General features: G+C 33.8%; 1 protein-coding gene and 1 pseudogene across 1 annotated transcript; one reads left to right on the top strand and one right to left on the bottom strand.

Annotated features, from left to right (window-relative positions):
• Positions 1–203: 203 nt before the first annotated feature.
• LOC113752122 (probable disease resistance protein At1g58602) lies at positions 204–6,963 on the bottom strand. The gene is made up of 4 exons (XM_027296257.1): positions 5,872–6,963; positions 4,330–5,447; positions 3,633–4,297; positions 204–319 (listed from the first exon to the last, which is right to left on the bottom strand). The coding sequence occupies exons 1-4, from the start codon at positions 6,926–6,928 to the stop codon at positions 304–306; spliced, it is 2,856 nt and encodes a 951-aa protein (XP_027152058.1). The 5' UTR covers positions 6,929–6,963; the 3' UTR covers positions 204–303.
• Positions 6,964–18,951: 11,988 nt separating this feature from the next.
• LOC113752121 lies at positions 18,952–26,539 on the top strand (annotated as a pseudogene).
• The last annotated feature ends 1,028 nt before the right edge of the window (positions 26,540–27,567 follow it).

Here is a 27,567-nt window from a genome sequence, read left to right as displayed (position 1 = left end):
CTTTTCTTTTCTTTTTATTTTTATCATCCTTGATTTCCACGTCTTTGGTGAGGAGAAGTTTAGATAAAGTTTTGTCTTCCCATTGTCATCAGCAATTTGATGTGAAAGAAAGAAAAGCAAACTATGGTAATTCTTTTTTCTTACAAGACAGTTATGAATGCAGTAAAATGTTAACTCAACAACATTATAACACAAAACCACACCAAAAAAAAGGGCTCAACCCAAATGTAGCAATCCTGCAAATAAAAATACTGGTATAATTATAATTAGGCAACTAGAGGATCACTTGAAGCTGAGGGTTGATCAACTTCTCCATCCACTGCAAAACAAGTATGGATATATACTTTAGACAAAAAATAGGAGTAACAACAACTAAAAATGTCTTGAAAAAAAATTGAGAATAAGGAAAGATTAAAATGACACATTCATATGCATACAAACATGTCTAAGGGAATACTTAAGCTAGACTTAGGCAAGAGTATCCTATGTTTCTTCTGCCCATGTTATTACATAGTCTCACAAAATTCAAGAATAGATAACCAAACTATACCACTTTGAAACACTGACTTTGAAGTTCAATGGGGGATTGGGGTAATCCCAACTCTACCTAGCTCTAGTCCACTTAGTAGCTAGGAACTGGGGATAACTTGTTGTAGAGGGGCCTCACGCTCTGCATGAGGTAGCCCAGATAAGTACGTTTATTTGTGGTGCATATGCATTGTATACGTAGAACTGGTTACTATTGCAACAGGGATCATATATTTACAGAAGTCACATTTGGACATAGGCTATATAGCCCTTGTATTTACGGTGATATTTGGGATATACGCTGCTAACAAGGCCATCTGTTCATTGAACAGCGCCGCCTGTTCCTTCCCCGGTATCGCTCTTCTAATGTTGAGTCTTTTTTTTGGCGGCATTTTTAGCAACTTAGCATGTACTAAGTGCTAACCCAGTGCCAACGGTAACAAGTAATGGTTAACTATCATACAGAACAATCACTTCCAGAATAATATTGTTCAGAATCTTCAGATACTAATCGAAGTAAATAAGCAATAATATCATGCAAGCAAGGGGCCACAAATAAAGCATGGCATCATAAATGAAAACAAGCAGTCACCAACAGGCAAACGGACGACTGAAATAATCGTATGCAAGAAATGTAGTTACTGCATTGGCTTTCTGTATCCACAAGTATAGTCATCAAGATATTGTGTAGTTGCTAACCTATCATCCGTTGCCATAGTAAGCTGGAGAATGCCAGATGACAGTCAAAATGGAAAGCCGCAACAACATATAAAGAGAATGTTAACAATGGAAATAATGGAGACGTTTATTTCAAAGCCAAGCTTGCAATAGAACTATCCATGTAGATAGTGTTTGGTGCATTATTTATGCTAGTTAGCTGAATCAGCAGATAACCGAAGCACAGGTTTAACGTGTGGAAATTAACTATAAGATAGCCCTTTGCCATTAAGTAATAAGAACACGGAAACTTAGGGTGTAAATTATCTTTTAACACCCCTGGTGATTTGGTGTTTTACCACATTACCCTTTAATAGTTTAAAAACTTATATATAACTCTCTCATAATTTGGGTTAAAATATTACCGTTAGTTTTTCCATTAAAACTTATAATCAATAGTAAAAAGTCAAAGTCAAATTAATAAATTGACAAATTTTTACACTCATTACTTGTTTTTTTCCTCCAAATATAAAAAGAAGATATTGAAATAAAAATATAGATAAATAAGAATTAGAAATTTTTTTTGGGTTTAGAAACATATAATGATATTCATAGTAAAAAACGATTTGGCATTTTTTGTTTCTTATATATATATTTTTATATTATGCTTCCATATTTTATTTATTTATTTATATTTTTCTTACATCTCTTATGTATTTGGAGAAAATTATGATTTTGTAGGCGAAAGTATAGGTTTTCAAGATCATCTCTTCTCTTTTCAAAAAAAGAAAAAGAATAAAAAAGTAATGAAAGGGTGAATTTGTCAATTTATTAGTTTGACTTTGACTTTTTACTATTAATCATTAGTTTTAATGAAAAAACTAACTATAACACTTTAACCCAAATCATGAGAGGGTTATATGTAGATTTTTAAACTATATGGGGGTCATGTGGTAAAGTACCAAATTATAGGGGACAAAAGATAATTTACCCAAACTTAGGTGATGTCAGTTATGCCAAATGCAACATCATTTGGTAACCCAAACAAAACTGCATGGGAATGGACTAAACTTTTGCAGTAAAGTAATAACAACAATCTAATTCTTTTGATTAAATTAGGTAGAGGCCAAACAAACCAAAATCGAATAAGTAAAAGGGAAACAAAGTCAAAGCACACAAATAAGACAAAAGGGAAAGGTATTAAAAAAAATCAAGGAGGACAAAATTGTTTGGGTCTGGGGACAGTAAGTAGACAACGTTCTCAATTAACGATGTCCAACATTGTTTCGTTAGAAAAATAAAACCGGCGCCCAAAATAGTTCAGAGAAGAGAACTATAATGGAAGTAAATTAACCAGCGCCCAATTGAAAAAAAAGTCTATAGCTACCAAAATAGCACTATAATATAACCCAACCAGATGCAGGGTATGGTACATTATTTGGTAAGGAAATGAAACCAACATCCATAAAAGTACAGAGCACAGCATTTCAAGCAAATTAAAAGCAGCTCAATAAGAGAACGTTAACAATGGAAACAACGGAGACATTTTTTGTTCAGTAAAATTTTTTTCAAATCCAAAGTTTGCATTATTTATGCTAACAAAGTGAATCGGTGGATAAGTGAAACAAAGGTATAATTGATGTGTGAAAATGAACTATAAGTTAGCTTTTTGGTATTAAGTACTAAGGACATCGCAATGTAGGTAATGCCAACATGTCATGTCATTTTGCACTACAAATTAAAGTAAATAATCTTGACTGAATTAACACAAGCTTTTATTGTTGGTTTTGATATCAATAAGACTTGAAGGCAACATGATTCTTCTTTATCACCAAATGCTAAACAGATTTTAAGTTTAATCCAAGATATTTGATTAAATAGGGATGGTAATCTAAAACAATTACTTGGGAAGCACAAATAGTTTAAATAGTTATTAGGCATTTTTTACGCCATGCAACATTTTTTTGTAGATGAGTACATTATATGACGGTAACACATACTAATCCATTAAATTTAATTTATGAGAGATTATGTCAACCCATTTCTAAAGATGAGGAAATTAGCAAAATATTTTGATTTCACCTTACAATACGGAAGGCAATGCTTTCAAATATAAACTTACTTCCTCATCACCAAATCCCTTAAACAGTCACGGAACAAGAATTACATTAGATGATGTATTAGATAAACAAAAATAAATATTTTGGAAGATAAAACTAAAAAAAATCTCACAAAGAAAGTGCTATGATCCTGTTTCTTCCGAAGAGGAAAAAAAAGTTATAAAAAACACAATAATCGTTAAAAAGACAAAAGAAAAATATTGAATGATGTTGGTGAAGCTTATCGAAATTGAGATTGCTAAGAAAAAGGGAGTTTTAAGAACCATAAATTGAATATTAAAAAGAGAAAAATTGGAGAAGGAAAAAGTAAAAGGAGAAATAGAGTACCCGTAGATATTAACTGATCGCACATGACTTATTTTATCAAAATCTTCTCCATGTTGACCATTCTCTCTCGTAACTCTGTTGCTGAATTCTGCCGGCATTCTAAAAAGAGATACCTCTTTTAGGGTGGTTACATATCTCAATCCATCTGGAATCATTTTCAATTTTTGACAGTCCGCAATCCATAAACTTGAGAGCTTGGGCATGGCTCCCTCATCCACTTTCCACTCCTTCCAGTTACCCAAACCATGAAGCGCGAGACGTTTTAGTTTGGAAAATCCCATCGAGTGGCAGATCATTTCTTGGCCCACAAAAGAATTTTGCCCAAGTTCCAGTTTTCTTAGGTTAGGAAGCTTCTCGAGTGTTCCCATTGGGTCTTCCTCAATTTTAGTCCACAACAGCTTTAATTCAGTAAGGTCAGGAAACATATGGAATTGGTAATCCGGTAACTTCTTCCAGAAAGTATATCTGATCGCTAATTCATGAATATTCCTACTAAACAACACCCTTGAAAGAACATCCAAACCCCTGTTGTTGTCATTCGAATTGTTGGAGTTGGTCCAGCCAAAATCACAGTCAACGATCCTAAGTGAGCAAATTTTCATAGCCAAGCAGTCCAAGTCTGATATGTGATTGATGATGCGTGCCAAGTCCTCAAGGTTTTTATGCACTATTGCTTTGAAAGCTCTGAGATTGGACAATTTGCATACATCTTCATGATAGCAAAACCTGTTATGGATGATTCAAGTATCTCCAGCTGCTTGCTCAACCGCAGCTTAGGCTGAGGGCACCACTTAAGCTGAGGGTCCCACCACCAGTCAGGAAGATAAAGATATCTCAAACGTTTCAATTTCCATAGGACGTTCGGTATTCTACAACGATGACTATCAGATAAATCGAGAGTTTCCAAGTATTTTAAATTGCCCAGGGAATATGGCAAGTTTATACGATGACACTTCAATTTCAAACATCTCAAATGGATAAGATTACCAACACATCCTAGAGGTGATTTGAGATAACAACTTTGGGAACCCATTTGGAAGGATAAAATTGCCAAAACTCTAAGCATCTTCAAATTCTTGAATTGGGACATTATTCTCACCCCTTGATTAGAATAGTGCTGTTCGCCTACCAACGAGTCACACAAGAATGAGCGAAGATGTTTAGTTTGTTCTTTTGGCGGAAAGTTGTATTGAGAGATATCCTCTGGAAGCAAATGAAGGACTAAACCATATTGTGCTTCAGTTGTAAGAGAAGAATCTCGTGAAGGACTTCGATCGACCAGCTTATACAAATTCTCCTCTTTTGCCTTGGCTAAGCATAGATCTCTCATAAAATCATGAAGCCGACATGACTCCAACTCTGTTACTGCATGCTTCCCCTCCTCATATGCTTTAATTTCAACCATGCATCTTATTGCTAATTCTTTCAAGTAACGCTCTGCAACATCCATCATTGTTTCTTGCTCCCTTCTATCATTCTCAAATATCATACCTTCTCCTATCCACATCTGATATAAACTCTCTGCTTTAATGTTGGAATCTTCCCTGAATTTACCCAAGTGAAGGAAGCATGGTTTTAGTTGCCAAGGGAGGTCATAATAACTGTAAGCTAAAACCTTGGGCACGTCTCCTTCTTTTCCAATTTTTTCTCCTTTATCCAGATAAGATTTGATATTCTTATGCACTTCATTCCATTCCCTGAAAGTTTTTTTAGTTCTAAGAATTCCACCTAGAACCACCACGGCCAATGGAAGACCACCACAATTATTCAACATTTCCTTTCCTAACTCTACCATCTTGTCCAAATCTTCATAACCTGTGTAGCATTAAACAAAACTAAGTTAATATCAACAACAACGAATCCATCATTCATTTCTCATACAATCCTTGGTTCAATCAAAGTAGATCTTCCATAATGTGAAATAAGCATCATGGCTATCATTCAACAACTATACAAAAACCTTAACGGACTTTTAACCGAACAAATCTTCTAACCCCAAAAACTTTGACCTATCAATAGTCTTGGAAAAAGGCTATCCTAAGAGACATGTTTTTAATTTTTTTCAAATCTACTGGATTGTATGAATTTTAAAAGAAAAAAAGATAAAGTTGTTCAATTAAATGGTAACAATGCAAAAGGAATTATGTTTCCATTGTAGTATTTCAATTATTATATATATATATATCCACGGCATTTTTACACAAAATGAATTTAATGTGAATAAAGGGGAAAAATTTACCTTCACCACTGCTCTCCCTCAATGATTTCTTTCGTAGCAACTCCCAACTTTCGTCCTCAGTCAAAAAGCGGAGTTCATGGCGATAACCAATTGGATCAACATGTACCGCCACGTCTCTGTTACGAGTTGTGAGCAAAATTTTGGTTCCATGCTCCGAATCTGGGATTGCATATTTTAGGCTATCCCAAGCATCTGTTGACCAAATGTCGTCGAGGACTATCAAACATCTCCTAGCTCCCAAGTGCTCTCGAAGCAGCTTTGCTAGCCCAACTTGTTCGCTCTTCATTACCTGTTCGCTGTTTTCAGGAGTAAGCTCGAGTAGAATGCCTTGCAAGAGATCTTTTGTTTGCCACCGTTGTGATACACAAACCCACGCAAAACCTTTAATATACTGCTTCAATTTCTCATGGTGATATACCTTTCTAGCAAGAGTGGTTTTGCCTATACCTCCCATGCCGACAATCGAAGCCACACTTATTTTGCGCCCTGTACTTTCACCCTCTTTCAGCAAATGTTCAACCAGCTTGTCAACATCATTACACAGTCCAACCTCATCCTCCTCAGCCACAAAGGAGTAAGTATGCCTTAATTGTTGCTGCCTGGATGGAGCATTCGACTCTCCTTCCTCCGTTCTGGCAATTAAATTTACATACCGGCCAAAATTTTTGGTGAGATTAGAGATCCTAGTTCTGAGACTTTGAATCTCCAAACCCAAATCATGAAGGGTATAACCTTCTGTGGCGATACGAGAAATCCTCTTTAGAGTACTTGTGAAGCCTTTGTTGCTTGAAATTGAAACCCTCCAAGCATAATCTTCAACCAAATCACTTGCTTCATAAGCGACAGCTCTAAATTTCGGAACGCACTGTTGTATAGCGTCCCTTGCAATCTGTTTCGTATCTGCATATCTTAAGAACATTTGTATCCATTCCAGATCGTCACGAAGGAGTGTAACTTGCTCGCGAACGCCTTGTAGAAAGTTTCCTTCTTCAATAAGCAATTTACCTATATTTTCTACTGCAGAGGATAGGATCGAGGACAGGATTGCTTCGGCCATTTTGGATGAGATTGATGTATATTTTCTGTAATGGGTGGAATTCACTAGCAAAAAATGATGGTTTTACTCTTACATAGCAAAAGCTTTAACAGGATTTGTGTTGTTAGTGTTATTCGACACTGATTTATGTGAAGATAAGGACAAGTTATCAGTATAGAGAGACAGCTTTTGCCTTTTTTATTCCCTGATTCTGAAGACGGCAACTTTTACTTTTTCTAATTCCTTCTACAAACGGAAACTGATTTATGTGAAGACAAGGACATGATGTTATCTACTTTCGCTTTATTTGATTCCTCCTCTACCAAAGAGAGACAACTTTTACTTTTTTAATTCCACCTCTACAAAAAAATTCCCCGTCTACGAGAAGGGAACAGGCAAAAGAAAAATTCTTTGGCTTTGCATATAAACAACTTTTGCTTTATTCTATTCCCCCTCCGCAATAAGGTAACAAACAAAAGAAAAATTCTTTGGCTTTGCATATAAACATCATCTTGCATTATTGCTAGTCCAATGCAAAAATGAAAAAATCAAATTAAAACTAAATCTACAATCAATTCTAGCTCTTTGTGTATCTTAAAAATTGTAAAATATTTAACATTAACAGCTAAAAAGTTTCACAATAATAGATGAAAATTACAAGAATAGTATTGCTAAATGATGCGACAGAAAATTGAAAGATTATTTTGTGAGATATTATTGTTGAGAAATATATCAAATGTAAAAAATAAAAAATGAGGTCATTTTCTCATCCTATTTATACTTTACTTTCATAATCGCTGTGTTTTGTAAAATTAATGATAATACATAAAGACCCTAATTGTTTTTCCAATTAGTCCACCTAAATTGGGTCTTAGATTTTAATCCGAATCCAGCTGTTGTTTGGCACATACTCCCCAGCTCGAGCTCCTTGCCAAGTTCAAGTTTTCTAGAAAGATAATTCATGTCCAAGTAAAATTTAAAGTTCCTTTAGATTGCAATTTTTCTTCAAAAAATTTTTACATTTTCTACCTTTTTACTCTCATATACATCAAATCGTTACAATATAATTTTTTACAAAAACTCCAAAAAATACTAATTCAAATACGCTCATTCGCCTGAAGGACACTACTTGGCCAATGGTTCCACAGCGGTGGAAGTTAATTTCTATATGGATCCTTGAGGCACTCTTGAAAATAATTTGATCCCTAAGCAAATTTTTTTTTGGTTATTATTTATTGATTAATCATTAAGGTACAATGCATTCTCCTTTTGGCAACGTGAATTAAGGTCGCTTGACTTTCATATAGTCGTCATTGTATTTTGGTTATTCATTTTTTTTCCCATTTCAAATTGGTAATCAAACTACCATAACATTGCGCCTATTCCACCTAACTTAATCTATGGGTAAATGGTTTTGTCAATTGATGGTCTCACATTTAAATAAAGGATATTTACTTTAGTTACTTTAACTTTAATAGTTTCATAAAATCATTAAAGTAATTATCTATTTAAGGCTTATTTTTCAGCTAAATAATTTTCATATTTGTAAGCTAACATAATTAACTGAAAAAATGATCCCCGGCAAAAATAATTTTCCTTCCTCTGAACTTTTTTTAGACAGCTTGTTGGAAAAAGTTGCACCTGATAAATGTGATTCCATGACATTGTAAGGACTTTTACAGAGTTTAGCGGTGAAGTTTTTCGAGTTTACCAATGGTTTTTTTTTTTTTTTTTGCTTTAACAAAAATAGGAACATATAATGATCAGAGTGATACACAACTAAATATTAATATAAATGAATTTACAAATAATGGAAGAATAAATCAAAAATTCAAATATAATGGCACTCAACTCAGGATCTCTTGCACTCACAGTTTTAAACTCTAATTGCTAAATCAAAGCCTCATGGCACAGTGGCCACTAATTATGTAGCTTTGCAGTGAAGGACCAAAAGTATTAAAGTAATTTGTCTTGCTTTAAAATCAAATCCGAAGTTGGATAAAGTTTTATAACAATATGATATCTATTCAAAAACGCTTTCAGACCAAAACACGAGAATATAGCAATAACAGCTAACTAAGTTTTTTTTTCCAAAATAATACTCTTTTCAAAAACTATTCCCAAAGTGATTCAATTCCAAAATTTATCTCCAATGATGCTTTTTTGAGTCTATTTTCCAAATAATCTTGTTTTGCAAAATATACCCAAACTGATCTAATTTCAAATTTTATTGCTTTTCTAATTTTTTATTTGCCATGGTGGAAAAAATAAAGCAAAACTCTACTTTCTTTTTCTAATCTTTTATTTGCCAAGGTGAAGAAAATATACTATACCAATTTGATATATATGAGATAAAAAAATGATGATAAAAATGTGTTCAGAAAACAATATAAAAAATTTTCGTTAGAAAACTGCAATCCAAACAACATCTTAACAACTTTGAACAAAAGGGAAGCCATGTTAAATAAAGAAAGGAGTAGTTGTTCCAAGTGTTAAAATCAAACAAAAAAAAATGAGAGGTTGTGTGCAGTAGTAGTGTTTTGATTATATCAATTCACTTTTATGCACAGAATTTGGCAAAGATTTCCAGGTGCATTGCTGTACGTTTTGCTCAATTAGTTGAATTAATTTCTGAAATAATGTTATAATCTGATGCGAACTCGATTCTCCAAGGGCCTCTCGAGAAGAAACAAATTGCATAGGCAGCGGAAGTATTTATCTTGATCAGATGATCGACAAATTGGATGGATTCTAAACAATCAAGGACCGCTCGAGATTGATTAGCAAGGTAGAATGACGCCACAATTCAACGTGGTCTTGAATTAATAAGCCAAACTTGAACAAAGGAGACATAACTCACTTTGTATCAAAAGAAGTTCCTAAGGAACAAGAAAGAGAAAAAACTCTCAATTTTTATTCACCTCATAATTGCCTTACAATGGAATAGAAAATGCCTATTTATAACTAAAAGCAAAACCAGTAAAACTAATCCAATTTGGATAAGGATTGAGTCCTTATTTCCCTAACTACTTTTGAATGGCTCAAATAGCTCACATAGCTGGCCATATTTATTCATAGTAATGACTGCTTAACCAACCAAACAAGAAAAATTAAACAAAACAAAAGAAACTAAAAACATGAAGATCAGATAGCTAGCGCTCCATCCCTCCACGACTTCATGCATTCCAATAGGGTCTTGAACATCATGGATTGGATTGAAAAAGCTCTCAAGCATCTTGGCATGAACTAGTGATGGTCCCATTGCTTGTATCATTTCCCTCCTCTTGAAAGTGATTCGTCCTTGAATCAAGATTTGACCAAAAGAAATACACATGTGTAGCAATAATAGAGGAGTTTTCGTACTGTAAAGGGGGATGGTAATGAAAATAAACTGAAAATTTCCCTTTTTTTCACACAATTAAGGATTGAAAATAATAGATTTGATGGACTCCCAAAGATGCTAGAAATTGGACAGCAAAGGAAAGTTGTGCACAATAAAAAAAGGAAAGTCACGAACTTGCTAATCCTAAACAAACTAATAATTGGAAATTCTAAAGGCTCTTCTATAGAGAGACAACTATTGCTTTTTTTTATTCCCTGATTCTGAAGACAACTTTTACTTTTTCTAATTCCCCCTCTACCAATGGAAACTGATTTATGTGAAGATTTCTAATCCCCTCTGCCAATGGAAACTGATTTATGTGAAGACAAGGACGTATTATCTACTTTTGCCTTTTCTTTTTCTTTTTTTTATTCCTCCTCTACCAACGGAAACTGCTTTATCTTAAGAGAAGGAGATGCTATCCGCGTAGAGAGACAACTTTTGCTTTTTTAAAAATCTTTAAGAGAAGGAGATGCTATCCGCGAAGAGAGACAACTTTTGCTTTTTTGATTCCAACTCTACAATAAAATTCTCCCTCTACAAAAAGGGAACAAGCAAAAGAAAATTTCTTTGGCTTTGCATATAAACAACTTTTGCTTTATTCTATTCCCCCTCTACAAGAAGGGAACAAACAAAAGAAAATTTCTTTGGCTTTGCGTATAAACATCATCTTGCATTATTGCTAGTCCAATGCAAAAATTGAAAAAAAATTCAAATTAAAACTAAAATCTACAATCAATTCTAGCTCTTTGTATATCTTAAAAATTGTAAAATATTTAACAATTAACAGCTAAAAAGTTTCACAATAACAGATGAAAATTACAAGAACGGTATTGTTTGCAAGAGAAAATTGAAAGATTATTTTGTGAGATATTATTGTTGTGAAGTATATCAAATGAAGGGAAAGAAAAGAATTAAAATAAAAAATAGGCCATTTTCTCATCCTATTTATACTTTACTTTCATAGTCGTTGTGTTTTGTAAAGCTAATCATAATATCCCTAATTGTTTTTCCGATTAGTCCACCTAAATTGGTTCTTGGATTTTAATCCATCATCTAAATCCGAATCCAGCTGGTGTTAAGTACATACTTCCCAGCTCGAGCCCCTTGCCAAGTACAAGTTTTCTAGAAAGGATAGTTCATGTCTAAGTAAAATTTAAAGTTCATTTGTATTGCAATTTTTATCAAAAAAATTTGTATGTTTTCCATGAATCTATTTTTTAATCACCTTTTCACCCTCATATACATCAAATCATTACAATATAATTTTTTACAAAAACTTAAAAAAAAATAGTAATTCAAACATGCTCATTCGCCTGAAAGACATTAGGCCAATGGTTCCACAAACATCGAAGTTAATTTCTATATGGATTCTTGAGGCACTCATGAAAGTAATTTGATCCCTAAGCAAATTTTTTTTGGTTATTATTTATTGATTAATCATTAATGTCCAATGCGTTCTCTTTTTGGCAACTTGTCGCTTGACTTTCATATACTCATCATTGTATTTTGGTTATTCATTTTTTTCCCATTTCAAATTGGTAATCAAACTACCATAACATCGCGCCTATTCCATCTAATTTAATCCATGGGTAAATGGTTTTGTCAACCGATGGTCTCACATTTAAATAAAGGATATTTATTTTAGTTACTTTAACCTTAATAGTTTCATAAAATCAATAAAGTAAGGGTTAAAAAAAAAACTCTTGTGTTAAAAAAAAACTCTTGTGATTTCAAAACGTACAAAATGATACCTCATATTTTAAATTAAATTATAAAGGTTATGGAATCCGTTAAAAATAACATAAATGACTTATTGGAACCTAAAAACAAATTTTTTATACCTAATTTTTAACAAATATATATGTTCTACCCCTTAATCCACAATTTTCTTTCTCTAGATAGTGAAACAATTGATTTTATTGAGCTGCCTTTTGCTTAGTTATATTAGGACATTTTTGTCATTTCATTATTAGAACCTAAAAACAAATTTTTTATACCTAATTTTTAACAAATATACCTGTTCTACCCCTTAATCCACAATTCTCTTTCTCTAGATAATGAAACAACTGATTTTATTGAGCTGCCTTTTGTTTAGTTATATTAGAACATTTTTGTCATTTCGTCTGTCTCCGTTAATTTTAATAGAGTTTGTCATCTTTACAATTTAATTCAAAATATAAGATGTCGTATTATACGTTTTGAAATCAAGAGGGGTTTTTCTGTATACTAGATTTACTACAGGGGTCTTTTTTATTTTTTACCCTCAAAGTAACTATCTACTTAAGGCTTATTTTTTTAGCTAAATAAATTTTTCATATTTGTAAGCTAAAATAATTAACTGAAAAAATGATACCCAGCACAAATAATTTTCCTTCCCCACAACCCTTTTTTTAGACAGCTTGTTGGAAAAAGTTGCAACTGATAAGTATGATTTCATGACATTGTAAGAAGTTTTACAGAGCTTAGCGGTGTGACAGGTGCCGAACCTGTGCAATAATAATTACTAAAAAGTCCTAATTACCACCTCAATTAAATAATTATAGAACAAATCCAAGTACTGGAGCAGGGACCCTAGGTGTGCAATGGGTTACTTGATTCACCCTGTTCCCGAAGAGTTTGCTTGATCCGATATACCGGATTTGTCTATAAAAATACTAATTTTGCGTACAATGGCAAGTAGGGTCGATTCCACAGGGAGCAGGTAGGAAATTATTTCTTTCCAAATTAGTAGAACGAAATTGGGGGATTTTCAATGGGAGGCAAATAAAAATAAAATAAAATAAAACAAACAAAATTTAAAACTAACTCACAAAGCACAATTCACTGAAAATAGCAATTAACAAAAGTTCTACCCAAAGGATCAACTGCGCAGGCACGGTCCAATTAAATGATCATCGATGCAAAGATATTTCATCCATTTATCACTAGGTTGGTTATAGTTATCAATAAGCTCTGACAACCAGTTCTTCCTTACCTTTTCGACAGTCAAGGTACGACCATTGACTGCTTCCCTAACCAGATAACAACCCTAGGTACGACCGTAGGAATTTAATTACCCAATTGCATTAAAGCTAGAAGAACCCAACCCTAACCAATAAACGCGTTAAGAGGGTTTATTTAAGCTAGATCCTGCGTTTCCCCATCATAAAACCAATTATGGTGGTTGCCACGGGGTGTCAATTAAATGAACAATTACGGATTCTATTTAATTAACGTGGCAGTAGGCTATTAAATTAAATCAAATACCCGGCCGTTGATATTCAATTAATCAAATACCCATGAACAATTAATTCAGGAAACGCACGAATAGCAACAAAATTGGAGGAAATAATGAAAGCTTGATTAGATCTCACAGATATTATGGACCGCGCCCTTGTGTCAACCTTTTGGGTAGAGGGGGAAATTAGCCGCTTCTCATCATTTCAATCCCTCGTGATTTAATTGAATTCATTCAATTATTTGTCAAGGAATTGGGAAAGGGAAATTAACTGCAATAACAACCGAAAAGGCCCTGCCTTCGTCCCTGCTTCGGAGTCCCAATTACAAAGCCAAATCTACGAATGAATTGTCCAGCGGAAAAGTTGAAAGTAAGAAGAGGAAAGCGACGTCTAGCGCCTGGGAAAGAGAAAACTAAAGCTACTGTTTTTTGATTCAATGTCAATCTAGCTATCTAATTTGCTGCCGAAGAAAAAACAAAAAAGAAACGACGGAAAGCGTCTGACAAAAAGTAGACAAGGAGAATTAAAGCTAAGGTCTTGATGATGTGTGAATCCTGCTTCCTCCCTTCTTTATAGCCGCCGCCCAAGAAGAGTCAAAGAAGGAAACGTCTGGTGCAAAGCCTAGTGTTGTCCCCAGAGTTCTGATCCCACGCTCCGGGTTCACGTGGACCACGGTCCGTCTTTCGGTTTCGTCCACCTTCCAAGGCGTGGCCACGCCTTGGAACGGTAAGTCTTCTGGAAATTCACCCCGCGAGATCATTTTTCATGCCTACCACCTACAATTCACACAAATATCGAATATGAGTGAAATTCCAATTCTTAGTACCATAAATAGTCAAAATTAGGACAAGATAGTAGTGCAAAATACGCCAAATAACCGTTCTATCACGGTGAAGTTTGTCGGAGTTTACCAATAGAAGCATTTCTTCTTCCTTCCTTGGTCTTTAGAAAAGAAGCTTGATAGTTTGTGCTATTGGCTTTTTTTCCATTTTTTGCTTTAACAAAAATTAAAGGAACATATAATGATCAGAGTAATACACAACTAAATAATAATATGAATAAATTTACAAATAATGGAAGAAGAAATAAAAAATTCAAATATAATGACACTTCAACCCAGGATCTCTTGCACTCACAGTTTTAAACTCTAATAGCTAAATCAAAGGCTCATGGCATAGTGGCCAAGATAATGACTAATTATGTAGTTTTGCAGTGAAGGACCAAAAAGTATTAAAGTAATTTGTCTTGGTTCAAAGTCAAATCCGAAGTTGGATGAAGTTTTATGACAACATGATATGTACTCAAAAAAATTTTCAGACCAAAACATGGGAATATAGCAATAACAACTAACTAAGCAAAACGTACAGCAATGCACCGGAAATCTTTGCCAAATTCTGTGCATAAAAGCGAATTGACATAATCAAAACACTACTACTTACCACTGCACACAACCTCTCATTGTCTTGTTTGATTTTAACACTTGGAGCAGCTACTTCTTTCTTTATTTAACATGGCTTCCCTTTTGTTCAAAGTTATTAGACATTGTTTGGATTGCAGTTTTCTAATGAGAATTTTTTATGTTTTTTCTGAACATATTTCTATAATCATTTTTTTTATCTCACATATATCAAATTGGTATAATATATTTTCTCCACCTTGGCAAATAAAAGATTAGAAAAAGAAAGTAGAGCCTGCTTTAATTTTTTCACCGTGGTAAATAAAAAATTAGAAAAGCAATAAAATCTGAAATTCGATCGGTTTGGGTATATTTTTCCAAAAAAAATAGTATTTTGGAAATAAACTAAAAAATGCATCATTGGAGATAAATTTTGGAATTGAATCACTTTGGGAATAGTTTTTAAAAGAGTATTATTTTGGGAAAAAAGAAACTCCCAAACGATAAGTATCACTATGGTTAGGTGTGAAGTCTGGAATGAATTTCCAAAATAATGTTATAATCAAAACTATTTTCCAGTATAACACTTTTCTAAAACTATTCCTTAATCTAATGCTCCTCGTGGTTTGTTTAACAAACTATAAACACCAAACTTAGCACTTTATTGTTCCTCACAAACCATAGCCATCATTATCTTCTATCCCTTTACCTATGTTTCACAATTTTTTTTTATGTTCTCCTTTGGTTGGATTTAACTATTCAAAAAATTTGAGATTTTCTCGTTAGAAAAAATTTATTAAGCAAATCTTCATAAGAAACAATTTAACTTTCCCCACACCCAAACCAAGCTTTGTATTCAGCTAAATCCCCAAAACTAATATCCCTCAAATCTCACTTCTCCATTATTGCAATCATCTTGAGTATATCGTAATTTAACAATAAAATAGTGTAATAATCACATTAGTAATTATGTGATAATAACTTATGCATTTTACCAAGTACTAGTACTTCAGCTAGAAGCATAACCAATTGAGAATGGAGAGGTGGAAGAGAATGTTTGTTTGAGTTAGAATAAACCCAAAAAAAAGGTGAGAGACGTTCAAAAGTGGAGGACAAGAAATATTCAAGAGTAATGAGCAGATGAAAAAACTTGTAGTGGGATAAAGTTAGAAAGCACAGAGGTTAGACAACAAGGTATTAAATTAGAAAAGGTAGAGGAAATGTTGTGTCAACATGTCCTTGTAATTACAAACTTTTGAAATAGGGTTAATTACATTTACCTCCCCTGAGGTTTGATCATATTACCAATCAATCCCTATAATTTGTCCAAATAACGGTCTCACCCTTTGAATGATCAAACATTTAACAAAAACCCCCTTAATGCCGAAAATGCCCTTATTGAGACCATGTTGCATTAAAAAAAGAACATATTTTTATTTTATTAACCTTGAAACAATCCAAAAAAATAGAAAAAATTTTTGCTTATTATTTTATAAAAACCATATCTTTGCTTCCATAAATAGTTTTGAATCAATAATTATTTTAAACCTTAAAATGAATATTAAAAATGAGATAAATTGAAAGAAAAATAAAAAAAAAAAATTATTTTAATTCCTGAAGTATGGTTCAAATTGAAGAAAACCCTTGTGCTCTCCGCAACATGCCTTGAACCACAAATTCAAACCATACTTGAGGATTTAAAATAATTGCTTCTTTTTTATTTTTCTTTCAATTTTATCTAATTTTTAATATTCATTTTTAAGATTTAAAATAATTATTGATTCAAAATTATTTATGGAAGCAAAGATATGGTTTTTTATAAAATAATAAGCAAAAACGTTTTTCAATTTTTTTGAATTGCTTCAAGGTTAATAAAATAAAAATATGTTCTTTTTTTAATGCAACATGGCCTCAATAAGGGCATTTTCGGCATTAAGGGGGTTTTTGTTAAATGTTTGATCATTCAAAGGGTGAGACCGTTATTTGGACAAAATACAGGGATTGATTGGTAATATGGTCAAACCTTAGAGGAGGTAAATGTAATTAACCCTTTGAAATATAATTTATATTTTTGTTCACTTGCTGCAAGTCTGCAACTCACGAGTATTAAATTGAGGAATAGTTTTGAGAAAGTTTTACATCAGGGAATAATTTTCATAATTATATTATTTTGGAAATTAACTCTGAAGCATGAAACCCACTTATCAAACACCCCTAAATGTCACCTTAATGTGAATGTAGTAATTGTGCAGATATTTTGGCTAAATTCAATCAATTTTGCACTAAGTATCAAGATGCGGCAAGGAAATTTTAGTATTTAAATTATAATTAATCTTTTTTACACTGACAATATATACACTGTCAATTTTGAATGAATGACAATTATATAAAATTTAAATTTAAAATTTAATTTTTACACATATATCATAAATTCAACGTTGATAATATATACACTATCAACATGCATAAAATTTACTCTTGAAACTATACTTTACGTAAAAGAAGTGACTGCGAAAGAACAAGAGGCTTAGACACAAAATATCATAGCTCTGTCAAAGTCATAGTTAGCCAAAGTTGTCTCAACCTCATTTTGTGGACTTGGGGCGGGCACTGTTCTGATCTCTTACCATCGCATGTGATATTTGTTTTTTTTTTAATATACTATTTGATATACAAAATCGGAGGAGGGGCACCCTGAAGATTTATGACCAAAATTTGACCAAAAAAAATATGGTTCAAATTATATTTTGTACATCACTTTTCACACCATGTGTGAATCTTACAAAATTGTATTCTATTGTTACATATTATTAAAAATAAATTACACAATATATATACAAAGTTATATTTTATGCATTTTGCATAAAATTGGTCCAAACGATTTTCTAACAAAATCATATTAATTAAAAATCATATTTCATGTGATTTTGTCCTACAAAATCATATTAATTAAAAAATTAGTTTTATATAAATAAAATATTTCATGTACAATCTACTGCAATGGTACACTAAATACTATAACAAATACAGAAACCCAATGGGACCGCACAGTACAGTGTCATAATACTGCTTCTCATTAAAAGAACAAGGGTTGTTTTCAATAAATCCCATCGAAAAATGCATCCTCATCACATAGCCCCTATTTGACAAAAAAAAAATCACATAGGCCCCTAAATGTTTAATTGAATTAATTCACTCCTTGTGCTATCATAGTTTTTTCATTCACTCAAGTATAATTGGATCAACAGTCTAATTTCAAACTAAATTAAGCATGTACAATGCATATGATTTTGTGAATTAATCAAATTACCCCTATGTCCTCAATTACCAAAATTTTTTAATTACTAGCCCTTGATAAAAAATTTTCAAAACGATCTAATCACTCCCGCTAATTTTTTGAGGCTTTTAGTTAATCATAGTTGAATGTAATTTTACCATATATCAGCTTATGACTACTAATCTCATCATGTTTGTCATAATTTCAAAAAATGTAATTATTAAATACATCGTACTTCATATTTCATTTCATAAGTTTAAAAGTTGTTATATTAGCACATCTTGACTTCTTTTATTAGTTTAAAAGATTGTTTAAAATTTTTTGTGAAATTTTATATAGCATGGGGGTGGATTTGTCGGTTTACTCATGAAACCATGTGCATTGCACGTGCCAAATTCAAGCCGAAATTGTGCTATTCCCCCAAATTATACCTAATGGAGAAATTTATAATTGCACAAGGGGTGAATTGATTCAATTAAACATCAAGGGGGTTTATTTGGAATTAACCCAAAATGGTTACGCTCCTCTCCTGACGCATGCTGACAGGTAACTAGCTTATCCCGCCAAATCAACTCCCAAACGTCTCTTTCTCCAGCACAAACAAACTCCCGTTCTCTTCTCTCAAGGTCAGTTTTCTCTCACTCTCTCTCGCTCTCATTTCAGAAAATCGTGTACTTTAATTCTTAATTTCACCTGGTTCGATGCATTTATACTTGTGTATGCATTCCAAGTTGGAAAAGTATTGACTGAGCATCCATTTTGCCAGTGATGGGGTTGGATGGAGTTGGCGGTGGTTCATCTACGAATGCTTGGTGTATTCCGCAACCCTGCTGGGGGAAGGGAAGTTAGGATGTGTGTGGTTTGGGGAGCTAGTGGTAATTGAAATCAATGGTGGGGCGGCTTGCAGGGATTATGGGAGGAGGAATGATCAGGGGCCTGAGTGGTTATTAGAGAAATTGCAGGTGGGCAGCTCGTGGCGGAGGAGATTTTTCCCTTTAAATTGGTGTCGTCAAGATTACTTGCTGGACTATTGACTATATTTGTTGTTTCAGTTTCTATATTGTTTCGTGTAATTGAACACGGAGCAATTGTTGAGGCCCCGGTCCAGGAAAGGGTGGGGTGTGACAGGAATTTTTAGCACCACGAATGCTGTGAGGTGCACATTTATTCCTTTTAGCACTTCTCATTTAATAGGCCTCACTGTACAGAAATGTTCGCGCGTTTCTTGTGTGGATTTTATGTTTTCAATCTAAGTGCAGCAAGGTTTGCTTATTAAGTGTTTGATGTTTTTGTTTGCAGAATGGAGTTTCTACCATCTATTAAGTGTTTGTGTAGTTGAAAATTTGATGGATATGATTTTGGAAGATGGATTGTTGCATTTCTGTAATTCTTTGTGGGGACTGCATGCATAGTTTCCATTAATTTTTTTTATTGTCTTGTAGTTCATTGAATCTTGATCCCACCTTAGGTGAAGATCTGCTATTTCCTATTGATGTTATGGATGTCAAATTAATTCATTTACAGAAAATTGGATTATAGTTTAGTTTGTCATGTTTTGTGATCTTTATCCCTTAGTTGAGAACATTTTAAGGTATGATGTTTGTGTAGGGCAATTGTATAATAAAGAGCAGCTAATCTATTCTACATTACTCCATATAATAACTTAGGCATACTGGAAACCACAGTCTGGCATCATATGGAGTATGCTACTGTGTCAAATTTGTACAAAAGAATTGATTCAAAATGTCTTTATTTCAGTTCCAAACACTACTAACTTCTGTTATGGGACTCCATATGGCAAACAATAGGCACTAGGGTGTGGGACTTCAGCTGGCCACAGGTGCCGCTAGATTTCATATGGTTAACCAATGAAAATCAGCGGGAACAGGTGCTACTATATTTCAAACTGACAACTTCACTCCATGATCAAGGCTACCAGCAAAGCTTCAACCTCGATTCATGTAGCATAGACTCTCAATGGCAGTCTTGAAAGCAAACCGAGGAGCATAATATACGGGCTCAAATCCTGTCTACAAAAGAAGTGTGTTGCCTTGTGTTCCATCACTGACAAACCAAAATAGAGGTCCAATGGTCATATTCCAAATGATAGTCATAGTAAAACAACATAAAAAGCATAATTCAGAGGAAGAATAGGTGGAGAGAAAAGTCCATTGTGTAGTTTAGGTGATGTCATGGTGGGAAAGTAGAATGGAGGCTGAGGTAGTTGTTAATGTAGATGGGATTCTGTTTGGGACGCCCTTACCGACTATAAGCAGCTTGCTGATTTCATTCCCAATCTTGTGGGTATGTAAACTCATACACACTTTTTTTCCCCTTCCAATTGATGGCAAACTTTGAGTAATTTTAAGCTTTTGGTAATGCTGCTACTGGACTTGCATTTCTATGGTTCTTTTTTTATTTCTTGGTTAAGGATGCTACAATCTCTTCACTGGCATAATTTGCTATCCTTAGAGGAGAAGTGAAAAAGAATGTACTCTGCAACAGCAGTTCACAATTACAAAGAGCTTGGTTGGCTTGTAATTGAAGAATAACTGGAAATTAGGCTTGTTTCTATTGTTTCAGAAAAGGTGTGATTCATAAAAACTTAAATGCTTTAGAATGCAGAAATACACAATATAAAGTTAATGATAGTACTTCACTTTTTCGTCTCAGAATATTGGGATATGAGTGAGGGACTATTTGTATGCACAGCATTTCGTTTTGAAATCTTTTGCCTCTAGAGGATTGAGATGATTCTGACTTAGTAGTACAAGTCACCAAGCAATGGACCATTTAATGTAGTAATGGAACGTCATGCTATATCAGGAAAAAAAATGGTAGACAGCTACCTTGTTCATTATATTCCATGAAAATCTTTCCAGAATTTATTTGGAATTTTGAGGAAGCATAAATTTAAAGGGCCCCAATCAATCCTAGCATGTGTTTGTCTCATATGTCCGGATGATTTATGGCATTGCTCATATTACAAATGTCCTTTTAAGCTTTAATGGTTTCGTTGGACTGTTGTTGTTCAAGAATCTATCAATGGAGATATAGTGTAATTAGAGTTTACTTCCTTCGACAATGTTGCACTAAAAAACTTCACTAGATGAAATTGCTTTGCAGGAATTAGATATGCATTATGATAATGCTTTAGAATTGTCTCTTGTTGCCCTTAAATGTTCCATTGCCTTGAGCATTAGAAGCTTCCTCTGATTCTTGTCATATAATCAAAAATTGCAATCCTTTTGCTCTTTCAACCTCTGTTAATATGTACCTTATACTCCATCAACATTTTCTATGGGTCATATTCAATTTGATTATTATTTTCTGTAATATCACTTACAGCCTCTTGGGAAATGATGGATATTTTAATGTTCAATCACATTATGGTATGCTTCATGTGCTACTAGTATCCTGTAAATGTGATTGTATTAATTAATTGATTCTTTTTATTCATAACCATTTGTCAGCAGGAGAATTCCTTGTCCACATCCTGGATGTATTTGGTTGGAGCAGAAAGGCTTGCAACGAGCTGTTTATTGGCACGTAGAAGCTTGGGTTGTGTTGGATCTCCAAGAGTTTCAAAATTCAGTAAGCATGTTGAACTACACGATGGCATCCATTTTAGATGTCCAGTTAAAGATACCAAAATTTGTATTAAGCAACAGATGGGAACTAAATTTGAAAACCATCTCCAATCATAGATTTGCCTTATGTTACTCAATATGCCATAACTGCATTTTTTCAGTCTACTATATGAGCTGCAATTTGCTTTTGCATCTGTTACATTGAAACTTTCTCCAAGTGAAGAATGTTTAAGTATTGAACTTTGATAAAGATATGAGTAGGGTAAAGGTGACTATACAAGGTTTGATCCTGAGGGATCTTGAAAATATTTTGACCATTCAAGGAGCTCCATGATATTAGTTATGATGCATAAGATTTTAGAGCTGTCCTATCCTTCTATATTCCATCATTTTATTACTGATATTATGCAGGAGAAATTCTAATAACAAAAGAGCTCCTATCATATCCATCTTCCTTTCCTATTATTTTCATTTCCTGACGAGCAATGCTTCTAAGAAACTCAATTCGTTTGCACCTTCCCTTAGTTGAGAAGTTAACAGGAAGGCAAGGCAGAACTGGTATTTCCACTACTTTTAAGGACAAACAAGACTTTTCCAAGAATTTATCTGCTTGTCCTTTCTGGTAGAGTAGGTAACTGTAATTAGGCATACTTGTGTGATAACTTTATCTCAGTTTTTAACTATATGCAACTGACTTTTATTTAGGCAAATGATTGTGAACTCCAGTTTTTCATGGTTGATGGTGATTTCAAGAAGTTTGAAGGAAAATGATCTGTCAAATCTGGTAAAAGGTAAATTTTGTGGTAACATATTTTGCACCTCCTTCCTGGTGATTGTGTTTCTAAGGATGATTACAGACTCAAAGTATCATTTGGTTCTTAACATTTTTGGCAATCCATGCTGTATTTGCATCTAATTGGCAAACATGTACCTCAAACTGTGCTAAATAATTGATTAATGAACCTTAGCTGAGGGACGCCAATGACTATTCTCATATTCACTCCAAAAAAATGGTGCAAAAGATTGAAACTGAATGAAGGAGCATAAAGTCATACGAACTTCATGAAGGCAAGGATTATCTGGCCCCCAACAACAAAAAAAAAACTTTGTAATATATTTAACATCAAGGTGGTCATTGCAAAAATTATTAAAATAATATCATAATGATGAATGAATCCCATGGTACTCTTGCATAAAAATGCAGCCTCTTCTTTTGGAGTCTTTATTCAATGAAAATGATATTGTTTACCTTTACATAGCATTGATAAGCATCTTTAAATGCCACCTTGACATGGACAAACATGCCCTGAAATTTTGGTCATCCTCTACATCTTGCTTGCGATGTAATCATATTTACTTCCTTTCTTGCTTCCTTTTTACAGTTGCAAGATGATGGTGGCTTGATCCAGAATAAGTGTTCTTTGATGCAAATCTTGTACTTTTACCATGAATGTTGCATAACAAACCATTGACATCACATAATACTGTTTGCAGCATTAACAATTTGAACTTCATGACTGATCTGGATGATCACATCTAATAATTGTTTTAACTTTACGCACTTCTGTTGTTGTTGTCATGTAAACTTGCATCTTAATCTTCTTATGCAGAGACAAATATATCATATTTACGAGTCTTTTTTATTTTTATCTTATTTTTTCATTACAACTCCATCTTTTACCATTATAAGAAACTGATAAATAAAATGATTACCACAAGGACTGGCCTTTATTTCAATATGAGAGATGATTTCTTTATCACAAGATATCCAGATTGTCTGCTAATCATAGGAAGAAGAGCAAATTATCTGGATGGCCACCAAACTTTTTAGAATCGTTGAGTTTTGACTATTGAACTATTAAAAGTCTGGTTTTGGCCATTGAACTATCTAAAGTTTAGATTTTGGGGCATTCCATTAGATTTCATCGTTAAACATGACAGATCTGAGTGCTTGCATGATTCACAAGACAAGAAAAGGGCATAGTTAATGATTAAATCTAACGGAATGACCCGAAATCTAAACTTTAGATAGTTTCGTGGCCAAAACTCAACGGTTCTAAAAGTTCAGTGACCATCCGGATAATTTGCTCTAGAAAAGAATGACAAAATTCTTTCTTTGCTCTTCAATTATGCTACAGTTGGGTCACACAGTTGTATGAGGTCCTGTTTTGGATGGCTTGGTTTATGCATGATACTGCAATGGTAAATCATCAAGGGCTTTTTCACTTAGTATAGGCAAAATGTAACTAATAAAATCACTTCGTCGCTAGTCAGAATAGGCAAACAACTGATACAATTACAACTAAAAAGTTTATTTAGATAAGCTTTAAGCAAATGATGTCTAAAGGTGATCAGCTTCTCTTTCAGTCACACAAATGATGCAGACAATATTTTTTTTCCTTTGGTTCATAATATCCTCTTTGTGGACTTGGCAGGTCCTCAAAGACTACTTTGAGTTATGAGCTAAATGTCACACACCAACATTCAATTTTCCTGCAATTTTCTTGGAGAGAATCATCAGTTTAGATCTTCCAGTGAATCTTCAAGCCTTGGGTAGCAAAGCTGAAAGTAGTTTCAAGAACAGCCAGAATTCATTGACTGATGAAGCTCCTCCAGTTACAACATTAGCAGACTCCCTTACTTCCACAAGTTCAGATGTCAGTGGTGTTACGCTTGACTAGAGTGATTTTTCCACTGGAGAATTAAAAGAAATTAGTCAAGGCTACCTTGAGCCCCTTATCTCCAGCAACAAGTGAGTTAACAGTAACTGGGCAGTATTTGGTAAAGTATGCAAGCTTGATAAGCCATGTATGGTAGATGAAGTTCATCTCCGTAGATTTGATGGACTTTTGGCAACTGATGACTCTTTAGGAAACCTTGCATTTACCTGTGAAAGCCATGTCTGAGAAAGCTGTCTAACCCATCATTTGGTCTTCTTGTGAAAGAAAATGGAGGTGTTCACCGTTGTGTTATTGCTAGCATCACTGTAAAAGCTCCAGTGTGTGAAGTTTGGAATATTGTGACCGAGTATGGGAGATTCCCTGAGTAGGTAACAAAAGCTTTCAGTGGTGACCTCTGAATCCTGGAGAATAGTAGGTAAACTAATATATTTTGTGCATGTCCTTTTCAGTAACCTGAAATCATTGTCCATGTTTTAATTGATCTTGAACCATACAATAACTGGATCATCATGTGATAAGTGATATTTTCTCTGTAAATAGAGTGCTATTCATTCCTGGACAAATTGAATTTATTGAAAGCTTCAGTTTTGCAATACATATAAGAATACTAAGCAACAAGAAGAAAATATGCTAAACCTCACAGGAGTAGAAATTTAGGCACTAGAAACTGCTGTCTTGAAAGAAATTAAACTTTCTTCATTGCAAGGTCTCTAGATTCAAATTTTCCTCTCTTGGTCCTCTCTTTCCACCCCACCCCATATTAGAACAGAAGTCAACATAGGATCATTGTTGAGAAGAGTATGATAGTTTATAGTTTTAAGCACAGACTACAGAATTTGGCAACCTTGAGAAAATTGTTAGCTTAAAAAGTTCTAATTAGCAAGAGAAAAAGAGATCTTCTGAATACTCTGCATGGTCTAGGTATTTTTACAAATATGAGTCTAGAAGGATATGGTTTCACTTGGTATGTTATTTAGCTTAATGACATCTAAAAGGGAGAATAAAAGTGATTGCAGTATCTCTTTCTTTTTCTCATCCATGATTTTGTTCTTTTGAGATTAAGGAATCATGAAAGCTTAGCTATCTATTATAATCACTAAAACGAACTGAAACAGTTCACATCTACAAGGAGTCTAAGGTTGTAGGCTTTCAAATAAAGAGGTTGGATCCATTGAGTATGATAAGGTCTGCAAAGAGGATGGATCATTCTGAGTTAGAGCCCCAATGCTTTTTTAGTTAGAACCATGGTGCTTAGCCCATGCAAATGATTATTCTGTATTTAATTATAAAACAACGGCCCCTGTTGTTTTTGAACCCCCTGTTGTTTTTGAACACTTACCTCATTTAACTATCAAACTAGAGTGGAAAAATGAGGAAATTCATGCAACTGTGCATGTGGGGAGAAAGAGAGACAGGGAGAGAGAGTGACAATAGTAGTAGTAATGGAATGAAGATTGGCATATTACAGGATAATAAAAAGAGAGGAAATTTTTATATGTTTCCTCTGAAAGACGTCTTCTATGTACACACTGTACATAAGAAAGGTTTTATATTTTGGATCCAACATCAACAAAACTCTCTTTATTTCCTTTTAACTGGTGCAGGATGGTTCCGAACTTAGCTATCAGCAAGATTCTGTCACGCGAGAACAATAAAGTTCGCAATCTTCAGGTACAAACTTCTGTTTTCGCACTAACAATTAATGGTGAGATATCAAAAAGTAAAGTAATTGTGTCCATGTTTGTCTTATATGTACAAATCTTATTGCTGGATGCAAGGGTACTATATATGGTACTTCATGCACGTGTTGTACTTTACTCGTGTGAAGTACTTGAACAAGATAGTAGCTTTGAGCAGGTTGAAGGCGATTTTAATTCATTCAGAGGGAAATACAATTTAGTGTGTAAGGGTTGCAGAATCGAAATTAAAGGGTTAGAATTCTAGACCTTGACATACTTGCAACAGTGTCCTTGACTTCTCTATTGGAATCTGTGTGCTGGATTAATGTCTAATTCTACAGATAAGTTGATTGCAAAAGAGTTGGGGAATGGACCCATCATTCGTGCCCAGCAGAAAAGCTTTTGAGCAAGCAGGTGTAAAAAGTACATTTCATCTTGATTTCTTGTCATTTCAGTGATAATGTTTTAGAATTTACTTATAACCAGGAAAAGACTCAACTTTTGCACTAGCTGGTCTAGCTTGTTCTTATGCATTAAAAAGTTTGACGAACTCTTATTTGTAATCCTTTTATACACACGAAATGAAGTGTAGATATGCTAGAGTGATCCTGATGTGGAACACCATCAGAGCATGTAAATGTCTAAATAGTTCTTCAGCAAGTACGCACTTGTAAAATATCTTAATCAAAATATACTTTCTTGCAGGCCGCTATGATATTGGGCATGCATTGGAGAAGTGGGGAGGTCTTCATGAAGTTTCACGTCTTCTTTCACTTAAGGTAAGGCATCCTAGCAGACAGGCAAGCTTAGCAAGAGAAAGGAAAATGGAAGCTTTGGTGCCTAATAAAGACTAGGCACCGTCTAAGCCATATGTTTCGCAAAACACTCAGAAGTGGCTGACAAAAGTGAAGGAATTTGACATAACTTCGGTGGAATGATGTCTGTATCTGTTGTTCTTGATAAATATGTGTTCGCTATAAATTAATCAAAAATGTCAGTGGTAAGGAAGAGTAAGATTAGTTACAGACCATGTTTCAATATAATCAGAACATTGTTTTGCATTTGTGGCCATTGAAAAGAAGTATTTGATTTTTTTTTTTTAAATTCTCAACGATCATAAGGTCCCAAGGTCATTCATTAGAAATCTGTCCGATGCTTTCAATCAAATCTTCTATGCCAACTGGTATTCCAAGTGATGGTATTTTCAAGAAATCAATTTCCGTCATCTATAATGAATAATGGTGTCTGAGAATTTATTATGGATAAAAAATAAATGATACAAAATTTTTGGTGTCTACACAACCTATGTAACATTAAACAAAACTAATTTAATATCAATGCATCTATCATTCATTTCTCATATAATCCTTGATTCAATCATAGTAGATCTTCCATAATGAGAAATAAGCATTATGGCTATCATTCAACAATAAT

The sequence above is a fragment of the Coffea eugenioides genome, chromosome 11 (genome assembly GCF_003713205.1).
Source record: "Coffea eugenioides isolate CCC68of chromosome 11, Ceug_1.0, whole genome shotgun sequence".
NCBI classification, from domain to species: Eukaryota; Viridiplantae; Streptophyta; class Magnoliopsida; order Gentianales; family Rubiaceae; genus Coffea; species Coffea eugenioides.
Note: the sequence above shows the minus strand (reverse complement) of the source record. Positions and strands in the feature narration are given on the sequence as shown.